General features: G+C 38.7%; 1 protein-coding gene across 1 annotated transcript in view; it reads left to right on the top strand.

Annotated features, from left to right (window-relative positions):
- CDH6 (cadherin 6) overlaps nucleotides 1–21,104 on the top strand; it is a 103,567-nt gene that overhangs the window by 36,108 nt on the left and 46,355 nt on the right. The window contains exon 2 of the mRNA XM_015619650.3: nucleotides 15,560–15,915. Coding sequence (XP_015475136.1) covers nucleotides 15,688–15,915 — 228 coding nt within the window. The 5' untranslated portion in view covers nucleotides 15,560–15,687. The remainder of the gene's footprint in view (nucleotides 1–15,559; nucleotides 15,916–21,104) is intronic.

Below are 21,104 nucleotides of genomic sequence, written 5' to 3'. Positions count from 1 at the left end.
TGTACTATTAATAAATCCAAATGTTAGGCTTAAAAAATTATGCAGAGTTTAAGCAGGGATGATATATTGTACTTCCCCCATTTGAGAAGGAATGGCAAGGCAGGCCAGACATTGCCATTTTTTCCTTGAAGACAACTAATTTTCTTTCATATACTTATTCAGGACTCATGACTTGAGTGCCTTTTAAGTGGGAATCCCCACAGGAACTGCATCCTGGCCCTTTCCCCACCATGTCAGTTCAATGGGTATGCAACTCCACTGAAGTGAAATGCTCTCTTTCCCTGTTTAGCTTTCAAGAGCAGTGAGGCATGTTGTTTTTTTCTTTTTTTTTATGACAGAGGAAACCAGCTTGTCTGTCACACCTTTTGCTGCGATTGGATATGAATAGAGACCCCGCCATCATTTCCAGATTCACTGTTTTTACCAGAGGGTCTATTTAAGGAGCTGATAAAAGAGCTTTAGAAATTCCAGACACCATCAGGAGGGACACATTGCCTCAGACTTCATTGCACAGGAACTGTATTTCAGCAGCTCTGCTCACATACTTTATCAGCTATGGGTGCATGTCCAAGGATGATCTTGCATTTGGAGAGGTGGAGGCCAAACTGCAAAACCCAGGCTGTTGTGGTGACTACAGAGCTCAGGACTGCCTAGGCTTTGTCAGAGGCCACTTCAGGCCCCCAAGCATGGCAGAAAGCAAGGCTGCCTAAAGTCACCTTCATCCACATTTCCTTCAGGCATCCATACAGACTGAACCTCTGAGATGCAGCTCGGAATTTCAGTCAGCCTTGACGAATGAGCTGACACTGTCTGTTTTGGCATGGGACTTGTCCCTGTGGTACAAAACTGCTGAGAATAGGGGTTGCTTCAAGAGCAAAAATTATCTAGCAACCAAGAGAGCAATCACAGCCCTCATGACTGCACACAGTGCCATTCCTTCAAGGCTGTTCCAAGAGGATGGCACAGGGGAGGGACACCCACTCAAATCACTTGCTGGGCTGGAACCCAACCCCTGCATTGACGGTCGGTATGTCAGAGTGCTGCTGGCATGAGATTAATATAAATGCATGAAAAGGTACATCTGAGGGGTGTGCCCTGAGTCTTCCTTGTCTGGCTGCATCCCAGGATCACAGCTGGATAACCAGCTGTGTCCCAGCTCTGAAGCACTGCCAAGCTAGAAGCCTCTTCTCTGCCACTCCTCTTTCTCCTTGCTGCTACTTAATATTTTCCCTTTTTCCACACTTCTGCTGCATAAAAATTGCCCATCTGACAAAGAGTATTACAGTCAAAATCTCATTTTGGGCACAGAAGGACACACCTTTTATGCAGAGCTGACAATTAGAGTTTATTGTTTGTCTAATTATTATTTCAACAGTAAAATAAAAATTAATGAAAAAGTTATTCCAGGTCCAGCTACAATGATGCTTATAGTTTGTATTATCTAATTATTTGTTAATTCCCTTTAATAGTACAACCCAATTTGTTACCAGCTTCCTGGTATCTACCTCCTTTTTTTATATCACACTCATCTTTCTTATCAGTAGCAACAGCAAATAATTAGCACCTTAGATACTTCACTGGGAAGAATATCTTTAGTCATGCGTGTGCTTGAGTTTTTTATGCAGTCTGTTAATACTACTTTTTTAATTTGTGCCCAACTTTAGTTACCAGTTACTTGCTCAAGAGGTGTCGGAACAACATGCATGCTGTAATCTCTTTTGGGTAAAACCGTGAAATTTTACAGTGAATATAATACCAAAAATAAGTTGGATATTAGTCATCTGTGGGCAATTGCTGATTCAGCCAAAACAAGCTAATGTAAGCTCAGGACCAGACAAGGCCTGAAGTGGCCTGTGTTAAGGTAAAACAAAATCTGCAATTTTTTGGTAGCAATGATAACATCATGTTTCCTAAGGTACAGGGCTATAAAAGCTGTGCTCACACTGGTACTGCTGATGCAGTCTTGTACATGCCAATTACATCAATGCTTATGTCAGTAAAACTCTCCTTAACTGTTCTTTTTCCTGCTACAACCAAATAAACTGCAGTCAAAGTGTTCCATGTTATTCCCCCAAACACCTGAGGTTTTCTTTCAAGCTGCTCACATCTGATAGAGTCAAACTTCCACTTTGAGAAACACTGACTTGTGGTTTTGAGCCTCCATCCTATTCTGGATACTAACATCAATGAATCACTTGAGTTATTCAGCACTGAAATTAAAGTTCATTTCCTACAGACAATAGTAGGATTACAATAGTCATTATCAATTTAGATAGTGTATAGCATAGAGGTACAGCTTAAGATATATAGATATATATCTTGAAATACATATATTTATATATACACATGTAAGCTCATCACTTGGAATATGGTACTAAATGACAATGTATCACATTTCCAACAAATTTCAGGTATTTATAAACATAAAGGAATGAACATCTCAAACCATAAATCTTAGACTGAAGTAGATTGAATCTTGTTTTGCCAGAGACTGCTTTACAATTGCCCATACTTGGAAAACAGTCATATTACCACCTACAAGGTAAAACAGCTTGCAGTAAATCAGAAGAAAGGGGTATTGGTTAGTGATTATGAGAAGGGAGAAGAGGCAGATAATTGTGGGGAAGAATTCCCCTCACATTACCTGTGTGTACCCAACACCTGTGTGGTGGCTAAGTTGGAAGGGTTTTAAATAGGAGAAAGAATCTAATTTCTGGTTTAAAATAGAAAAATTATGGATTTATTATGCAGCTGAAGAAACAATATTTCATCACAAGACGATTCAATAGATAATGTGTAGACAGAGCTAAAAAACTGCTGGTGTAACCCCAATTTTGTGTTTAAACTTGTCTTCGTCCAGCAGGCAAGAAACATTATAAATGTCTTACAGCTTCTTTAAGAAGAGGTCATTAGAAGCAAAATTGTCAAGACTTATGTAGAAAAACCTTAAATCTTACAGTGTAATGAAAAATAAATGTGCATGTATTTATGAGTTGATCCATGTTCAGTTTATAATAATTTCTCAGATTTTTTTGGTGTCCATATAGTCTTCTGTTTCTGCATTAGGTCTAAAATGTCAGGGTATAAGAGGCTTAAATGCCATTGACTTGACTGCAGTAAGTGTTAGGTTTTTAAATTCCTTTGAAGTTCTGGTCTTTACATTCACTTTCTATGTTCAGGAATGGTAGATTTACAGTTCTCACAGAACTATACTGAGAATAAATACAGTAAAGATTATTAAGTGATCAAACTCCTTGGTAATTGAGATTATGTGGGTACCTTAGGTGAATAAACACTCATGTTTGCAGGACAATTTGACAATTTTTGGCTTACATCAGCTTGCCTGTAACTAGAGGTGAGAAGAAAACAGGAAAGCAGAAACTGGGAGGACCTAAGGATCAAAGCTAAGTGACCTTGACAGGAAGAAGGCTTTTATCTCTCCAGAAGGAAGCGGCCCAAGCTGCTGACAGTCAAAACGCACTTGAAGTGCATGTAATATTTAAAATACTGAAGTGGGACATATTCTGAGTGCAAATAAGTCCAATTTTTAGAAATGTTTGAGATTTAATTAATTGTGTTCTTTGTTGCAAAAGCATGGATTTCTGTGGATCTAGTTAGCAACCATTTGGTCACTTCAAGTCATATTTAAGATCCAGTCATTTAAACTGTTGTCATGAAAATCAGGCTAACAGAAATTTTGCCAGTAAGAGTAACAAAAGTTGAAAGAAACAACAGTAGAACTAAGAAACGTTTTAAAAAAAATTAGGAGTGACTTGCTGGCTCTACTGACACAAAATTCTTAACAGTTTCAACAAGACTGAGGCTGATTGTTTCTGTTCACTGCTTTCTGTAAGAGTATCAGAGAAGTTTAGATTTGGTTCAAGAAAATACTTAAGATACATGGAGTCTGTCCATTATTGGAAGAATAGATGATTTACTCCTCTCTGATATGAAGAGAGATTGTATTGGCACCTTAGGTGATCACATTTCTTTTCTTACTGGAAATAATTTTCTTGAGCATTAACTGGTCAGGGAAATGCCTGATGAAAAGGATTTTCTGAAACTGAAGTAAGTCTCTCATGGCCAGATAAGTATCTCCTTGGGTTTTTCTGGTGGTTTTTTTTTTTGTTTGTTTTGTTTGTTTTTTTGGTTTTTTGGTTTTTTTTTAAACAGGGACATCTGTTTATAGGCATAAAAGCTCAAATTATACAGAAATTATTTCTTTTAATTCTGTTCCTCCCAGACTAATTCTCCAGTGATTTTGATCTTGGCTATCAATCCTGCCAACTCCATGGAATTAATTCAGAATCAAAACCAAAAACTGGTAGTGAGCAAAGGCCAATTTTGCTGTCTTCATTGGCTTGCACAGAGCAGTGTTCTACTGAATCCTGGACTAAGAGCAGCCACTTGAATCATACATTTGGTATTTTTAGGATTAGCTCCTTCAGTTGTCTCAAACATAAAAGCAGAGCTGTCCTAGAAGCTTCTAATCCCCAATTTGCTGCATATGATGATCACATAGTTATTTAGCATTAACAATGCAGTTAAGAGTTGCAGGATGGCTCCAGTTCCCTTACACGGAAAACAATAGAAAATAGTCTGTCTGGAACAGATTTTAAAAATAAAGCACCATATTAAAGTCTCCATTGCACAAGGGGAAGATTTCAGTAATTCCATTATAGACTCTACTTGCAACAAAACAAACTCTTTATATCCCAAAGAGATTCCACATATAATTGCAAAGAATTTAGCAATACCAGAAACACCAATTGTTTCAAGTCAGATTGCAGTCTTTCCTGACTTCTGTTGATGTTGTTTTCTTTTTTTTTTCCATTCCTAAGAAGAAACACTTTTACAGGGATTAGATCACATACATTTTATTGGTTTCAATGCCCAGAGAAAACTCCTCACCAGAGGAATATGCTTTAAAAATACAAGAAAAGGGGTTAGTCACCTGTATAGTATTTGATTCTCACAACGTGTGTATATGGAGCTGTATGAACCAAGTGGAAAAAAAAAAATAAAATTGTGCCATTCAAATTTCCTCAGTATTTCTAATTAAGCAACTCATTAAGGTTTTTCAAAGAAATGGTGACATAAGTGGCATTATTAAATACTTCAGAAGCTATTCAGTCACAAGTAACATTATTCTTTTATACATTTTCATATTCTGAGAAACATAAAATTACCAGCAAAAACATATTAAAAGGCCCTTCTCAAAGAAGAAAGCCACCTCTCATATTAGTGATTTGAAAAGCAAGTATGCATGTTTCCTATTCAAGAAACTTGAAGAGTTTCAGAAACATCACTCACTGTTCACAAAACCTCAGTTAAATAATGAGTCATCGTGGCTGGAAATATACACTGAAGTGGTGAAGTTTATTGCCTCACCTGAAGTTACAGGTTGAGTGTAGCTGCTTGTGCCATGCACTTGAACAATGAATAAATATCATCCTTCTGGAAACAGAATGTCAAATTGCTAGAACATCCCTGCCAGCTTGGCATGGTATTTATTCATCCTGAATGATCCACAAGCATGCCTTATTCCCATTTTAATACTCATTATTCAGTCCAAATAACTCTGAAGTCAGTCAGAAATGGTCAGGCCCTCTTACTGCTGCAGCTGCTTCCTCATGCTCGTCCTCCTGGGCTTTCCTCTGTCTCCACCCTCTGCCATCCAATCTAGCCCTGCTTGAGAAGATTTCCTAGATCCTTAACAGGATCACAAGTAGGATAAAAAGATCTAAAAAGGGAGGCCAGCCCATCTTCATAAGCTCTCTTCTCTTTTGCTACAGCTTCTTAAGCTGTGTAGCTAATAAGGGTAACATTAAGAGTCTTCTAGAGAATCTGTAGTGTTTTAGTGTAGCCAGTTACTATCATGATCAAAGAAATAACAGACCTTTTCATCAAAAAAGCGACATGACCTCCTAATCTACAGTTCTTTTAATAGCACATTCATAATGAAATCAGTCTTAATGGGCATCTCTGTATTTTCTAGTTGACTTCTCATGTTGGAGCATATTTGCACAAATGGAGTTCACTTGCCTACAATGAACTGAGAATTGCAGGCATTTCTGATTTGGTAGCACTCTGCACCCATTTCACATTGGTAAATAGACATGAAAGAGAGACAAGAAAGCTCCTGACAATCAAATGCAAAGTCAAAGTTTAGCTATTTCAATCATGCCCAGGTTCCAGTACCTTATGTACCACCTCGTTTGTTTTCACCTAACTTCAGAGTGGGAAATTAGCATATGTTTCTGTCAAGAAGTCAGGAAAAATGTACTGAGCACTGAGCCTCTAGCAGAGAGGAAGATGCAAGCAGCAGCTGGTGAATAGAAAACTGCTTAAGAAAGACAACTGCTTTGCTCTACCACAGATGAAGTGGGGCACAGTGGGAGCAGGGGTAGCGAGGAGAGTCCCTGTAGCAGGGAACTGTGAAACGTAGGCAGAAAAGATGACGATCACAAAAAGAAAAAAAAATAAAAAGAGACAGTAGCCATCCCATTTGGCACTGTGTCTACTCTAGAAATGTGAAGTTACAGACAGTTGTAAATAAAAAAATAGAAAAGAATAATCTGTTTTGTACATAGGAAAAGTGCGTAAGTTCTAACACGCCTAAATTAGAGTTGTGGGAACTCTGCTTACCTGCTTGCCATCACTTACTAAAATGGTTCTGTTAGAGTATCTGGGTTTCTTCTGAGGGAAATAAATCAGGATTTTAGCAATTAATATCATATTTCACAACAATATACACTCTGCCCAAAGCACATCCAAAACACCCCTGTCAAAGAATTTTCTTTTTCTTGTGTCTCTTATTGAACTGCCTAATTGCTACTGTCAAAAATAGTCAGTCTTTGATGAGGAAATATGCCTGTGCCTATTGAAAAAGATGCCTTACCTCCTCCTTGCTTTTATTCTTGGATATGCATGTGGCAGAATAGCCTCTGCCTTCATTATCACACTACAATACTTGAGGGAGAACTGCAATGCCACTAAAGCATCTGCAAGCCCAGATTTTTCTCCTGTGTTGGGAGAGTATCGCTGACACTTTGGCTCTGAGTAATTGCTGATCAGCACAGAAAGGATCTGTTGCCTGTGGTTCTGTCTTATTTATGGGAGTTTGTGGATAATTTTCCTCAGATGGAATGAGGGTAAATACCTAATAAATGGTAGGCTCAGTGTGCATAGAATAAAGCAAAATAGGGTATCTACCCTAGAGCGAGAGAAACAGTTTTAAGAGAGAAGCTGACCAGGTTTTTCTTTAATGCATCCAAAGATTTTTAATAGTTTCCTTACCAGATATTCTTGAGTGGTGGCATCCCATACCTTTCTCAGACTGGAGTCTTGTTTAAAATAGCTCAATTTTTTATTTTTTTTTTTACAATGAAAAGCCTAAAATGTCATTGATCAATTCTAAGAGCCTGTCTAGGGTCCAAATTCCAGTGCCTAAAGAGAAATACAAGAACATGTATTCAGACCATGTAGCTATTTTAGTGGGAGACAAAGCACTTTAAAATAGGCACTTGATGGTCACCTAAGAGTCTTTCTATTATCTGGATAGGCTCCTTTTCAGACATCAAATTTTGATGCATAGGGTTGACTGAAGTTCTTTTTGATGACATACCTGCTTTGAAGAGCCTGCTAGTTCTAACATACCTAAATAAATACATAAAAAGGATTAGGGAAAAGCACAACCTTGTAATTTGATAGTAGCTTATTGCATATCTGAGAAACACAGTCACTTGCACAACTAGATGACGACACTGCAGACTTACATCAAGTACTGCAACAAGAAATAAGATTTTCCTGCAGCATTTTCATCACTTCAGGATTACTTTAGGTATTGCTGGAAACTCTGGCTGTAGTTCCATGCACATCTGCTACTCTCTGCCATTAAGGTATTCATCAGGAATAAAAAATATGCATATCAAATATGCATAGCAGTAGGAGCACTACTGATTTGTACTTCTACTAAACATGGTTGATTGCTTGGCTGTTTCAATTTTCTATTGAGGAACAACTTAATATAACTTACAGTATTAGTCTGTATGATCTGCTAGTCATACCTGTCCCTGGTTTAGATTAGTATACAGCATTAGCAGGGTGCTTCCTGCTGCAGGGGGACATTGAAATGCTGTGGAAGCCTGTCCCCACATCATCTGCAAAAGGCAGAAGAAGCTGGACACCTTTTGCAAGACCAGCTCCTGCTCGGTGTTAATGCCACCCAGAGGTAGCTCACAAAGAGGACAGGATCAGCTAGTGCTATGTCTGTCCTTCCTCTCCCATAGCACTCCTTGCAGAGGTGACCAGCCTGCGATAGCTACATAAGGTTGCTGCTCTTGCCTTCACACCAGGGAATGTCAGATCCTTTTCCAGGTGCTCCAGCTACAGTGTCCATACACCCTCCAGCTCATACCAATGTCCAGCCAGCATGGGCAGCAAAGCTGCTTGTGGTGCTTAAAGCACAGGCAGGATGACTTGGACTGGCATCAGAAAGGAAGAATAATAACCTGGTGGTTACGATACTGCTGTAAGCCTCAAGAATCTAGGTCCAGGTTCCAGCCCTACCACAGATATTCTTGAATGACCACAGAAATGTCACTTAATGCAGCCATACAATGAAAACAAGATTTCCTTTTCTGCACCATTCATCGGTCTTGTGTGTTTTTGTGAGACTCTTTTTTCCCAATGGATAAAAGATATGTTCCCAGTGTGGCTAACTACAGAGACTGAGAACAAGATGACACTAAGGCTCTTTTCAAATGCCAGGTGAAAAAAAAATATCAAAATCTCTGAGAACAGACAAACACTATCATCAGTTCACTCACCAGCTATTGAATAAATTCCTACAGTCATCTTTTGCCATGGCCATTCATGAACTTAAGAAGGAGATACACTTCTCACTTCCCCTCTTCTGTCAGTGTGACCAGAGGCCTGGTGCTCTCACTAGGTCCACTAGGATTAAATCAGTTGTATTGCACAAAACCACCATGTTAATAGTTCCCAGTGCAGGATGGGGGTAGTAATCTTTGTATTTCTACTGCATTTAGTTATTTTTATAGTTCTGCACCTTTTTTCCTGCTGAGAGAACTGAATAAAAAAATGACTTTGAAAGACATTATAATCAACGGCTGCTGGCTGCAATTACATTGTGTACTTGATGTCTTCATAAAGTACCTCTAGTTTAAGCCCACAAATCTTTCAGTTTGAATTCTCTCTTGGCTGTGTTCTGTTTTTTTATTTCAGTGGTGTATTTGCAGGAATGATTGCTAGAGTATATGGGTTTATATAATAAAGATATAAAAAAGTTATCAGAAGATTAAAATTTCATCATCTATCTTTACACTGGAAAAGTGACATTTTGTTCCATTTATGACTGATATTTACAAAGGCAAGCCTTGTGGACAATAAAGAAAAAAAAGCATTTGGGTTTCACTGCTGTAAAAGCTTATTCTCACTTGAGAAAATTATTAGATTAAGACTTTCAGATTTAAATGGTCATAAGAGAGACATAATTGTAAAGTAAGCTAAAACTTAACAACGGCGTTTTAAGTCCAAGTCAATTATGTCCAAGTCTGCAGTGTTACAGCTTCTGAGCACATGAAACTTAGCTATTACGAAAAATACCCAGCAAGAAATTCTTTGCTATCTATGAAAATGTATTAATATGATTTATTAAAATATATTAATATGACACTGAAAAGAAGTGAATATGATAAATTTGGAAGCTTCTATTTTCTGAAGTTAGCTGGAATACTTTTTTAATTTGTGCAGCTAATGTCACTGTAACCTTTCCCCCTCCATGGTAAGAAAGTAATTTTTTTGCAGATTCTCCTTAAAGGCTTAATAATTTACTTGCAGTCTAGCCTCCAGGCTAGCAGAATCACATTCTTCACACTAGATTGTATGGCCCCAAGGACACCCTAGGGTCCTGGCTTCTCTGACTCATTCAAATTCTCCTAGGGACTTGGACATTGCTCCTTTGTCTTGGTTTTGCAGTAAGGTAAAATGCAAGCAACAGATCACCAGATCCTTGCCTAGAATGCCTCATTCCATACCCCAGACTCTCATATCTGACACATTAAATGCAGAAGTCACTATTTAGCCATTTTTATCCTCCCCCATTAATGTTTTCCTCACCTTTGGTTCCTCAGGCTTTGACAGTAAGTTGTCGATGTCTTCCCCTGTTACAGACATGACAGATTTAACACTTGCACGTGATGTTTGAGCCAGGGGAGAGTCCTTCCAGCAAGACTACATGAGTAAATAGAGTTCCTCTTGCTGCAGGGTCTTGCTGGGGGACTAGGAAGTGACACTCCTGCATAGGGAAGCTGTGAATCCAGATCCTGCAGTCCAGGTACTGTCACTGCCAGTTGGCTCTGTAGAATTGTTTGGGATTTAAGCAGGCTCAGTTTTCCTGACAGACTTAAATGGTTGGGTAAGCATCTAGAAAATGATGTCAGAATATTGTTAATGTGTTCTCACATCATCTACAAAATTAAATATAAATTAGGGTAAAAACCTCATTTTCTTCCAAAGATATTGCTGGTAAGCACTTAATATGATGATGAAGCCAGGGACTAGTTTGTATCTTTCTAGCAACAGGTCTAAATGAGACCTGATTTGGGGGCAGTAAAGGTACATGTACATAGTGTAATCTGCTAGAAAGAGAGAGGAGGGTCTATTCTCTATCTTTGTGCATCTTTCTCTAAGAACTTAATGAAACTCCATAAAGATGGAGGCAATTTATTGTGTCCCAGAAATAAAGAAACAAATAAATAAATAAACATGCCACAAGCCCTAAAATGTTTCCCATGCTCAGATTCCTACATGCTATGCCAAAGCAAATATTAACTTTGACCTCCTCATTCAGTTTCTGTGCAAGAATAGCAGTACATTAGGAGCTCTTCAAAGCACTAGGTCCACTTCCAGTGTACTAATGGACCTTAATCCAAGTCTGCAAAGCTTTGTATGCAGCACTGGAACAATGAAACTGTACCTTGATAAGCAGAGAATAAAGGATCTGCTAAACTGTCACTTCTGTCTGAATAAAGGTTGTATCAGAAACTTTAGAGAAGCTGATGGTTGCTAGCCTATTTAAAAGAAGCTATTTAAAATCTAATGATCAGCAGCCCATAACATCCAGGATGTATAAATTCATACAGAAATACAATTGAATGCATGGGTTCAGAAAAGAAATTATCCTAAAGTCCAGACTCTATAATATGCTTTATAAAGCATATTCCTTTGAGAGTCTGCTGATGGAGTGAGTACTATGGGGCTGAACAGAAAAGAATGAGGAAAAGCTGTTTTCCCTCTCCTTGCTGATGCCTCTCATGGGAAGGCTCTTTGCTAGTCTGGTTTATTTAACAACCAGCTGGGAAGACCATTACAACCCAGAGTGCTGAGCAGGAGCAGAGGAGAGAACCTCTTCGGGGCTCCTCATGTCAGGAATCTGTACTTGATGCCTGTCATTGTGCCAGAAGGGCATCTCCAGGACAGAGCTCCCTGATTCATAGGAGTAACTCAATGGATGCATTTCCCTTTTGATTTATAGTTTAAATACTTGGATATTGCTCTGAAAGGATGTAAATTTTGCACTGAGTTCTCACATTAAGACATTACATTAATGAAGTATTGGAGAGGGTGAATAGAAAGGCTGACTATGACTACTATCACCTGGGGAAAATAATTTTGAAATTGATATTTATAGTGATTAAGCAATTGTCTGAGGTTTAAATCTTTCAAAGAAGCATGAACATAAACTTCAGATCTGTAGCTTGTCACACTGAAGAAAGTTCTGTGGCTGCAAGTGACATTGCTTTTATCTTAACAATGACCATAGCTAAAGTGAGACTGGGATTTTTTTAAGCTTGGATGTGCACATTCCTTCTTTTCTTGTAAAAAGCCTAGGTTTGCTATATATTTGAGCTGGCACAGCTAAGCTAGTTGTCTTAGGCTGTTGTACACTAAAATTGTTTTTCATTCTTGACATTTGAGTACACAGCAAGTTCCCCAGCCACCTGACCAGCTGGTGGTTGAAAGAAATGCCACATTTAAAGTGCCTCTTTTTACCTGTCTTTTTACAATGTGAAGAAAACAAATTTTAGCCCCCCATCCCTGGGTCCCATCAATTATATTTGCACATCTACACTTAAAGAAAATAAAATGCCACCGGTAAAATGTCTTGTTTTCAAAATAAAGAGAGATTGCACAAGAAAAACTATTCCATTGCGGAGACTTCTCTGGTGTATGAGACACTGGGACTGGAGCACAAAATGGCATTTAGGAGCCACAAAAGCTCACTCTACTAAAGGCTCAGCTCAGAGTGATGTGCTCTGTCCTTTTTTATTCGCGCTACTGAATTTCTCACTATGACCCATAAAAGAGCAATCAGCACGGATAGGGCAGAGGCACCCTGCATTCAGATGGTACTTACCCCAGTTGCACGCTTAAGCCAGGGTCTGTAAAGGTGTGTCTCTCTTGCCACTCACAGGGTAGCTGCTGGGGCTTGGCTGCTGTGCTGCATCGTGAAGGCTATGCAGTCAAGAAGGACATTACGGGATCATGCCCTTATTTCAGCATTTTGGACACATCTCTGTGGGGAAGAGTAAAAGGCTGTATTTCACAGCTATGATATCATTCTTGTAAGCTATAATTCAGCATGAGCCACTATAAAACCTTTCCCATGACATCAGAGCTGTGATATATAGCTGACTTCAAGTGCAGAAAATTCCCCCACAGGAATAATTGTTTCCTGGCAATTGGTGTTTGAAGGACTGATCCTTTAAAAGGCTGGCACAAATCCCATCTAGGTAATGCTGCTCCAAGCAGCACTTCTCAGGAAATGTTATGTGCAGGAGTGGAGATATGGAGTCCCACCACAGGATCTGGCCATGGAGGCGGTGGGATGAGTGCTACAGGAGCCTGCTAGGTGATGATTTTCACTCCCTTATGCCTCAAAATTCTATACAGATCTCACCAATAGCAAATTAGTAAGTTTGCTCATGTGCTGTACTCCCTACCTCAGACCCTGCATCCCCAGTAAGGGAGACACGTGTACAGCCAGAACCACTGTCTAATCCATCTTTCCACATCCGTCCTCCAAACACAGATCATCCTTATGATACATCCATCCTGATACATGGCACTTCACCAGGTCTGTTCCCAGGTGAGTTAGGTACTTTTCCATGGAGAGGTCTGTACCTGTCCATGGAAAAGTACCTAACTCACCTGGGAAGGTCCCAGACTCCCCCCAAAGCAACATGGCAAGAAAATGGAAGTAAAAAATGTCGTGTGAGACACAACTTCCTCTTCCATGTCACATGAAGGAAGATGTCCATTTGAATACAGTCCGATGAGGGCCAGAGTAACAATCGATGTTCGCAGAGCTGTGAATGACAGGACCCTACATGGGTCAGAAGGAGGAGAAAAGAGACTGTAGATATGGAGAGGGTTAAAGCCACCTCAGCTCTCCCTATCCTGGTGCCTGAATCTGCTGAATCTGTATCCTGTTCTAGCAACCTGCACACTAGTTTGCCACTGCTCCATCAGTTGCTCTGGAAGCATTTGTTGAACACATTGTAAAGCTTAGTCATGCCAGCTTTTCCTGTTCCTCCTCTGGGAAGGTCTTCTTGTGAACACAGCTCTGCTCTTGCTTTGCTCTCTGTGTGTATGGCTACATGTATGTGTGAATACAGCCAGGGGTCTGTGTCTCTCTCACAAGCTCTCAAAGCTGTGTGTGGACACAGCTCCCATGACCTGCAGGACAGAGTTGTCTTTCCCTGGCTAATAAGAAAGCTAACTACAACCCTTCCCTCTTCTCCAGAAGAAAGTACACTGTGTCAGAATTAATTGTTCTGTTTACATTCTTCCTCTTAATTCTAAAAATCTTGCTCCTTCTCACACAGAAGTTACCTATTAACAGAGGCTTTTACCTTTTGAAACAGTAAAATAATATGAACAGTTTGAACAGTCCTGTTCCATTACCTACTGTTCATATAAAAGCTAAGTGGTATTTCTTTATAGAAAATGATTTACAAACAGGAACTCTAAGAGACTTGAGGTTATTTCATACAATTTATTACCAAGAACAACAACAGCCAGAAGAGTTGCTAACCCAAGGCATTTGCAGGTACTGTAGCTGCTTTAGCATAGCTCAAAGGCTAAATTCTGCATAATGTACACCTTTAAATGGACAAACACATATTATAGGAGAAAAAAATGGTCTTTGGTGTAGAATATGATCCAAGCAGTGTGTCATGAAACGCAATGAAGCAAACAAAAGTCTTCTCTTCAATTTTGTATACTCAGATTGTCATTCCACAGTCTTTATTTACAAATACTGAGAGGTGCTGTATTGAATTTTGAGCTGGTTCAGAATGATTTATTGGGTTTTGATCAGAATACTGGAAAAAAAAATAAAACAAACCTTTTTTTTCAAAGAGCATCATTGAGAAAGCAAATGAAAATTAATCAAATTATCCTTCTCTAAGGTTATAGATCTGTATGAACTAAAAAAATTAATGAGGTGTTTACAACAAAAATATATATTGTGTAATGTTTCTGTCAACTAATTCTGATTTCTTCACATTATAAAATGTTCCAAAGCTGTTCATGAGCAGTTCATTTTTTATGACTGGTTACCTGAGACACATAGTATATTTCCTTCCTTTTGAATAGAAGCTTTCAGCTTTTTTTAAAAAAGGAAGAGCTGTCCACAGTACTCTGGGATACTGTATCTGTAGCTTTTGGCAAGTTGAAAATTATGCAGTATTAAAAGATAGAGATAATTTTGTAATTGTTTTGTAGGTGCACCAATATTTAGTATTAATAATAGTAGGAAGCGGTAGCTAGTAAAAACCCAGAGGTAGCAATGAACTGGCTGTGGTTTGTTTTCTACTTTTAGAAGTTATTAGTGAAAGCATTTACATATATAACTATATGTTTAAAGATTCAAAACTCTGGCAGTAGATAATGAGAAAACCAAAGTGTCCACTTCATTTCCTATGCAATAACAAATAGGTCTATTATGTGTGAGATATTGACAGATATACACATTTATTACACTAACCTGTTAAGTCGGGCCTTTCTAAATGGAGTCAAATGCAAAACTCCTTAAATGTGAGGGAAAAATCCTGGAGTTAAGTCCAGTCTCTTCAGTCCATAACTATAGCAACAGAATGCCTCCTAGGAAGATAGTGTGCAGTTTTGCCAGCATTTATTTAATGTAATATGGTAACCTCATCAAGACCCCCAGTCAGAAAATAATCAGCTACATCCCAAAGTTCAGGCTATAAAAAGAGCTTGTCTTTATCGATGGAGGGAAGCAAATGGGGTTAAAGGGGACCCACACACTCCCTAAAAAACATCATGACTCCTTCCCTATACTCAAAAAAGATTCACTCAGACCATTTGAAGAACTATTTGCAACATTTTGAATCAGAAACAGCCCAAGTTTTCAACAGTCATTATTACTCATCTACTTTGTTGACTTAGTTGCTGCAGTGATAAGTACCTTTGGAAATGCTAAAAATCTTGTTCTTTTTCTTTTCAGAGATCCTTTGAGACTGCAAAGACTATTTAAAGAAGGAAGACGGCATGTGATTGGATTTAGTGCTGTAAAGTAGGTTAATTTGAGGACAAGACAAAAAATCATTATTTAGACCATCTTGTGTTGCCGTGATGAGAACTTACCATTGCTTCTGGCTGCTGTTTTGGGCTGGTCAGCCCCACCAAAGTTTCTTAACTCCATTATCCAAAAGGACTAGTGGCTTTCCAGAAAAGGAGAAGGTTTTGGTGTTGTCTGGAAACAGCAGGCAAGATCTCCATCGTTCCAAAAGGAGCTGGATGTGGAATCAGTTCTTTTTGTTGGAGGAATACACAGGAACTGACTACCAATATGTTGGCAAGGTAAGTTTCTTTTGTATGCATCTGTGTTTTGATTTTAGAAGCACTGGAAAGCCACCAGTAGCAAGTACGGAAGAACAGTGCCTGCTACAGCTTTTAGTTGATGTTCCTGTGTGCCCAGCTTCTGCTGAGGAGTAATTCAGTGGAAAGGTTGGCACGCTTCAGCTTCAGATTGTAATCAACAAGTCTTCTTTTAACCAGGAAGTCCCATGGCAAATCATGGGCAATTCTATTAAAGATTTTGCATTTTATTTTGTGGCTGGAAATAATGCAGCATAATTATAGGCCAGATTTTTAGCTTTATACTGGGATATGTGTTTTCCCTCGTGCTCACTAATTTTGCTGCAGTCTAACTATATAAACCAGGAGAGGTTTAGATTTAAGTTAGGATTCACAGTACCTACATTTTTGGTGACGATTCTCTCTACTCAACAAAAGGTAATTGTTTCCCTTTTTATTACCCACTACACACAACAATGCTGCACCCATTTTCTGATGAGGTTTCGTGGTGCCACTGTGTGACATGACCTTCACACCACCAGCCATGCTACTACAAAGCATGGTTGAAGCACACTTTGTATATATACTAAGAAGCAATAGGCAGCTGAATATTTCTAATCTCAAAGCATGCTGTCAGCTGGGAAAGGGTCCAAAAAAAAAAAAAAAATTAAAAAGAAATGTCACAGCTTAACTCTGAGAAGGTCCACCTCCCTAAGCAGCTGACCCCCATGTAGGTAACAAACTTTATCCGAGCTGTAGAGCTAATGCACCTGTGTTAAAAACCTAAAGAGAGTCTATCCTGCCCAAGGTGCCACAATCTATAGGAATATGTCTTGCAAAATGCAGAAATTATGCTACTGATAATGATATTCAAAGCAGAAACAATACAACTTGGTTTTGCAAACTAAAATGGGGTTGTAGCTGATCTAGTTTGATCTCTCAAGCCTCTTAGCAAAGGCTGCAGATCACAGTGGTTTGACATTTTATCTCCCTTTGCAAGTCTCTAAGCATTCCCATGAGAGATGGTGGCTGCTTTTCTTGCCTGCCAGTCAGCTGTCAGTCAAAGCTGGATGCGACACTCCTTTCCTGCTAAATGTCTGCAAGGCATGATTCAAATGAAGAGCTACTCAGCTGGTGTAACACTCATAGAACTCCAGCCAGGGTAATCAGCATTCATGAAAGGTACCATTGAGCCCAACCTACAGGAAAAGGCCAAAGGCAGAGAGTCCTCAGAGAGAAGTAGAGAAGGAAGATAAGAGGGTAAGAAAATATACCAAAGCAGAAGAGAGTAAGAGGAAAGATCTAGAAAGACAGAGATGGAAGGAATGGAAGCTTTACAAAGATGAATCAAGACGGAAAGGAGGGGGAAATGACATTAAATGGGGGTAGAAGATAAGAGTTGGGAGAAAGTTTACCTAAAGAGAACAAAAACAAAACCAGAAAGTGAGACAGTGAAGGAAAAAAACAACAGGTGTGAAACATGGAGTCAAGGGATGAAAAAAAGGCAACAAATTGAAAGACAGCAGTCTTCCACACACTCTCCTGTTTTACAGTCTGCTGAGGTTGGTCAGGGTAGTGGGGATCTTTTTGTTCAAAGAGAAAGCATATGGTCCTGAGGTGATCCTACAGTCTCTCACTGTCATTGTGAATTTTGACATTAAACCTGATCAGCCCCTCATTCTTCCCACTGCAGAATTAAAGTACAAGCTATTGACTTCAGAGGGACTGATGGGTAAGTGAATATTTCTGCAGGATAAATTTTTTGAGAGACAGTTAGAAAATGGTCTTGTTTGACTAGAAAACCAAGACAGTTTCAACAGGAGTCAGAGAGAGAAAAAAATGTACATTATTTTTAAAAGTTTTTCTTCCACCTATTTGTACTTTATTACACTTTCTGTTGTAAAGCACAGAAACAACAGGCAATGTATAAATGTCATTGATTTTGTGTTCCTAAGCCATTCACAGGTGGCCTTTCACACATCTTTCAAATGCCAGGGCTGCTCACACTCTTTTAACTGAACAATTAGCCAAGAGGCATGGAAGAGCAGCCTTTTATTATTAAAGTTGAAGATTGGTGTGAGGGGAAATGATAGAAACATCTAAATGTCTCCAAATGGAGGTAACTAGGCAATTTAACTGAGCAATTAAACTTGATTGATGTGGGCAAATGAGGATTATGAAGATTTTTATGAAGCATATTTTTTTTCTCAGAGGACTAAATGTTAACTTTAAATATGGTCTTAAAAATGGTAGGAATATAAGGAAAAAATGTGAACAGCAAAATCTTTTAAAAAAATAGCAATATATGTATATAAAAGGGAATTGTGCTTATGCTTACTGTATAAACAGGCAGACATAAATCTTCTGGGGCTTTTGTGTTTAGTGGTTAAAGCTGGTGGGCATTAACATCATAACAATAAAAAAAGTTTTTATATAAGCTACAAAAAAAAATCTTTTACTCATGCTGGTTTCACTTTTGCCTCTTCATTTTTTTTTAACATCTGTTTAGTCCAAACATCTACATCAAAATTTGAGATGTAAGTAGTCTGTTGTGAAAGATTCTGAAAAACAACATTATTTGTATGAGCTACCCAAATTACAGTTGTAAAATCCTGTAACTGTTTAAACTACAAAAAACACACTTTCATCATAGTAGTTTTAGAGAGTAGGGAAAGAACAGTGAAAGGGGATGCATTCAGATTTGGGATAATAAAAGAGAAAGGTAGTCTCTCTGAAGACAAAGCTCAAGGCAGTACTGAAGACAATGCTGTAGCATCATCTGAGTCGCAGACCAGAGCATTGTTGTTGTCTATAACCCTGTGCACTCTATTCATTGAACCCAGAGCTTTCCATCCTCTAGGAGTTAATTGTCCAAGCACATATGAAACCTTTTTTTGGTATCTGTGGGTGCTGTCAGCTATTAAAAAGTGTTCCCAAGTTCTGTATGCTGCAGACTTCATTGTCAGCCCAAACATGCAGCTGTATCTCACTGGGCAAGGATGTGCAGCTGCCAACAAGACGCTCTCAGTGTTATAAATACACAAGTTGATGTTTGCTGTTGTGCTGACACCAGATCGATTGCTTTATTACCCCTCCTTGTATTCCTGGATTTCATTCCTGTATATTTGTGAAATGAAGTCTTTTTAAAAAGAGAAGAAATTCACGCCTCTAGTCACTCTAGTCTCAAACCTAATAATAGAGAACTTGAAGAAAAGTTCTAGAGTGGAATTATTCATTGCACTTCTGAATAACTTGTGAACTATAGCTATGCATTGAAGTGTGACTGATGGGCACAGTGACATTTTAACCTGAAGATATCTTTTCTTCTGGTTCAGAAATTATAGCACTTGGCAGGGACTCAATCCAAAAATAAAATAAAATAATTACATGAGCATCAAAGTAGAGAAGTGTCTAGCACTATTACCTAGCCAAAATTTGCAACATCTGAGTTGGGTTTTAAAAGATACCTAGTTCTACATGCGGCTGCTTAGAACAGTTTGAAAGGGCTGAGGTGAATGCAGCTTTAAATCACACGTAAACAATTAAGTGGTGTATAGTGGTATATGTATATTAAAATATACACTGGGTTTCCTAGAGATATTATTATATTCTAGGGGTAAAAAAAATAAAAAATTAAAAATTAAAAAAAATAAATCTGTCCTGTTCCAAGACTATACTCACAAGTATAGTTACTATCTGTATGCACTTGACAGCTTTGACATGGCGGTCCCACTGGCTACATAAAATCCATGTACTGGCATCCATCACTGAGTTTAGAGCACAAACCTAGAATCGTTGTTACATAGAGGGATAGGATTCCACTTTCTTTAAGACTAAGGAAAGATCTGAACAAGTCTTAAATCTTACTCATTAACCTAGGGACAGCTTCTGGCAGCCTGAAATGCTGGTAAAAATGGGCACAACTGTGGAATCGTTTTGCAATGCTCTGGCGGGCTGGTACTAAAAGGAAACTTCCAGACATACTTTTCATTTTTGCTGTGTCTTATTGATGTTCATATAGTTCAAGCAGTATGCTCGCCTGGAAGCTATCTGGTGTTACTACCTGTACAACCCATCATAAACAATCAGCCTCTGCTGACAACTCCATTTTTCAAGGAAGATAAAGTCAAACTGCTGCTGGTATGTGGCTTGGCAAAGTAAAAAAGGATACTGTGTTACTGTAGGCAAACCCAGAATCTTTTTGTTTGGTGTTGAAAGAACCTCTTGGAAAGATGAATTCCCCTCTCTCAAGGAATGATTTAAGGTACTGTTGACCCTGCTTTTGAGGAGGGGATGAACTGAATTTTATCACTGTATAGTTTCAGCAGTGTTTTTCTTTCTTTTGTCTGATTTTACTTCTGGCTACAGCTATTCTGAAGGCAAGCACAGCAGTGTATTTCAGCAGAAGCAAATGAAACAAAAGGCAGAATCTTTCCAAGCTATTGCAAGTGGAGGGACTAAGCAACATACTGAGGCAAAATTATCTGGCTGTGAGCACACACAAGGGGCTATTTAAACAGAGGAAATTACTGTCATGTAATACAGTCCATGCTTTTTCAGCATTTTAGGAAGTAATGGGTAACATTACTCCAATGGTTAAAAGGTATCATATCTTAATTGGATGGCATGATAGCTAGCAAGAGAAATCTTCACTTTCTCTCAGATTCTAGTGTGCTAGTGTTCTGTGCTTACCTTTAAAGTCTTTGTTCCCCAAAAAAGCAAGGTTTGAAAAGTCAAACTAAAATTACTCCCCCATCTGACCTTTTAACCTCCTTTATGCAGCTTTATTGGCTTGCTTTATTGACACTTGCTCAGTATTTCTTTCCCTTGCCTTGTAACTTGCACCATGATACCTGCTTGATGCCTTCAGTTTCCTGTTCCAAGCACAGTGACTATTTGTTGTTTTTGCGATGCCTGAAGTTAAAAGTTACCCTTATGACTTCTGTTTATTCATAGAGCATCTCAAAGTAATTTTTCATTCATTTTTGATTATTAGAATAGCCTCTCTCAGGGTCTAGATTTTGCATTCTGCATCCAGAACTATGTAAAGCTGTAAGCATTACACCTTTTGCATATGACAAAACTGATGTACAGGGAGGTTAAGTGCCATTCTGCACAGCTAAAATCTGAGATTTCAAAACCGAGATTGGAAAACCAAAAAAAATCAGAGTTCTTAACCCCTTTCCCCCTAC

The sequence above is a fragment of the Parus major genome, chromosome 2 (genome assembly GCF_001522545.3).
Source record: "Parus major isolate Abel chromosome 2, Parus_major1.1, whole genome shotgun sequence".
NCBI lineage: Eukaryota > Metazoa > Chordata > Aves > Passeriformes > Paridae > Parus > Parus major.
Note: the sequence above shows the minus strand (reverse complement) of the source record. Positions and strands in the feature narration are given on the sequence as shown.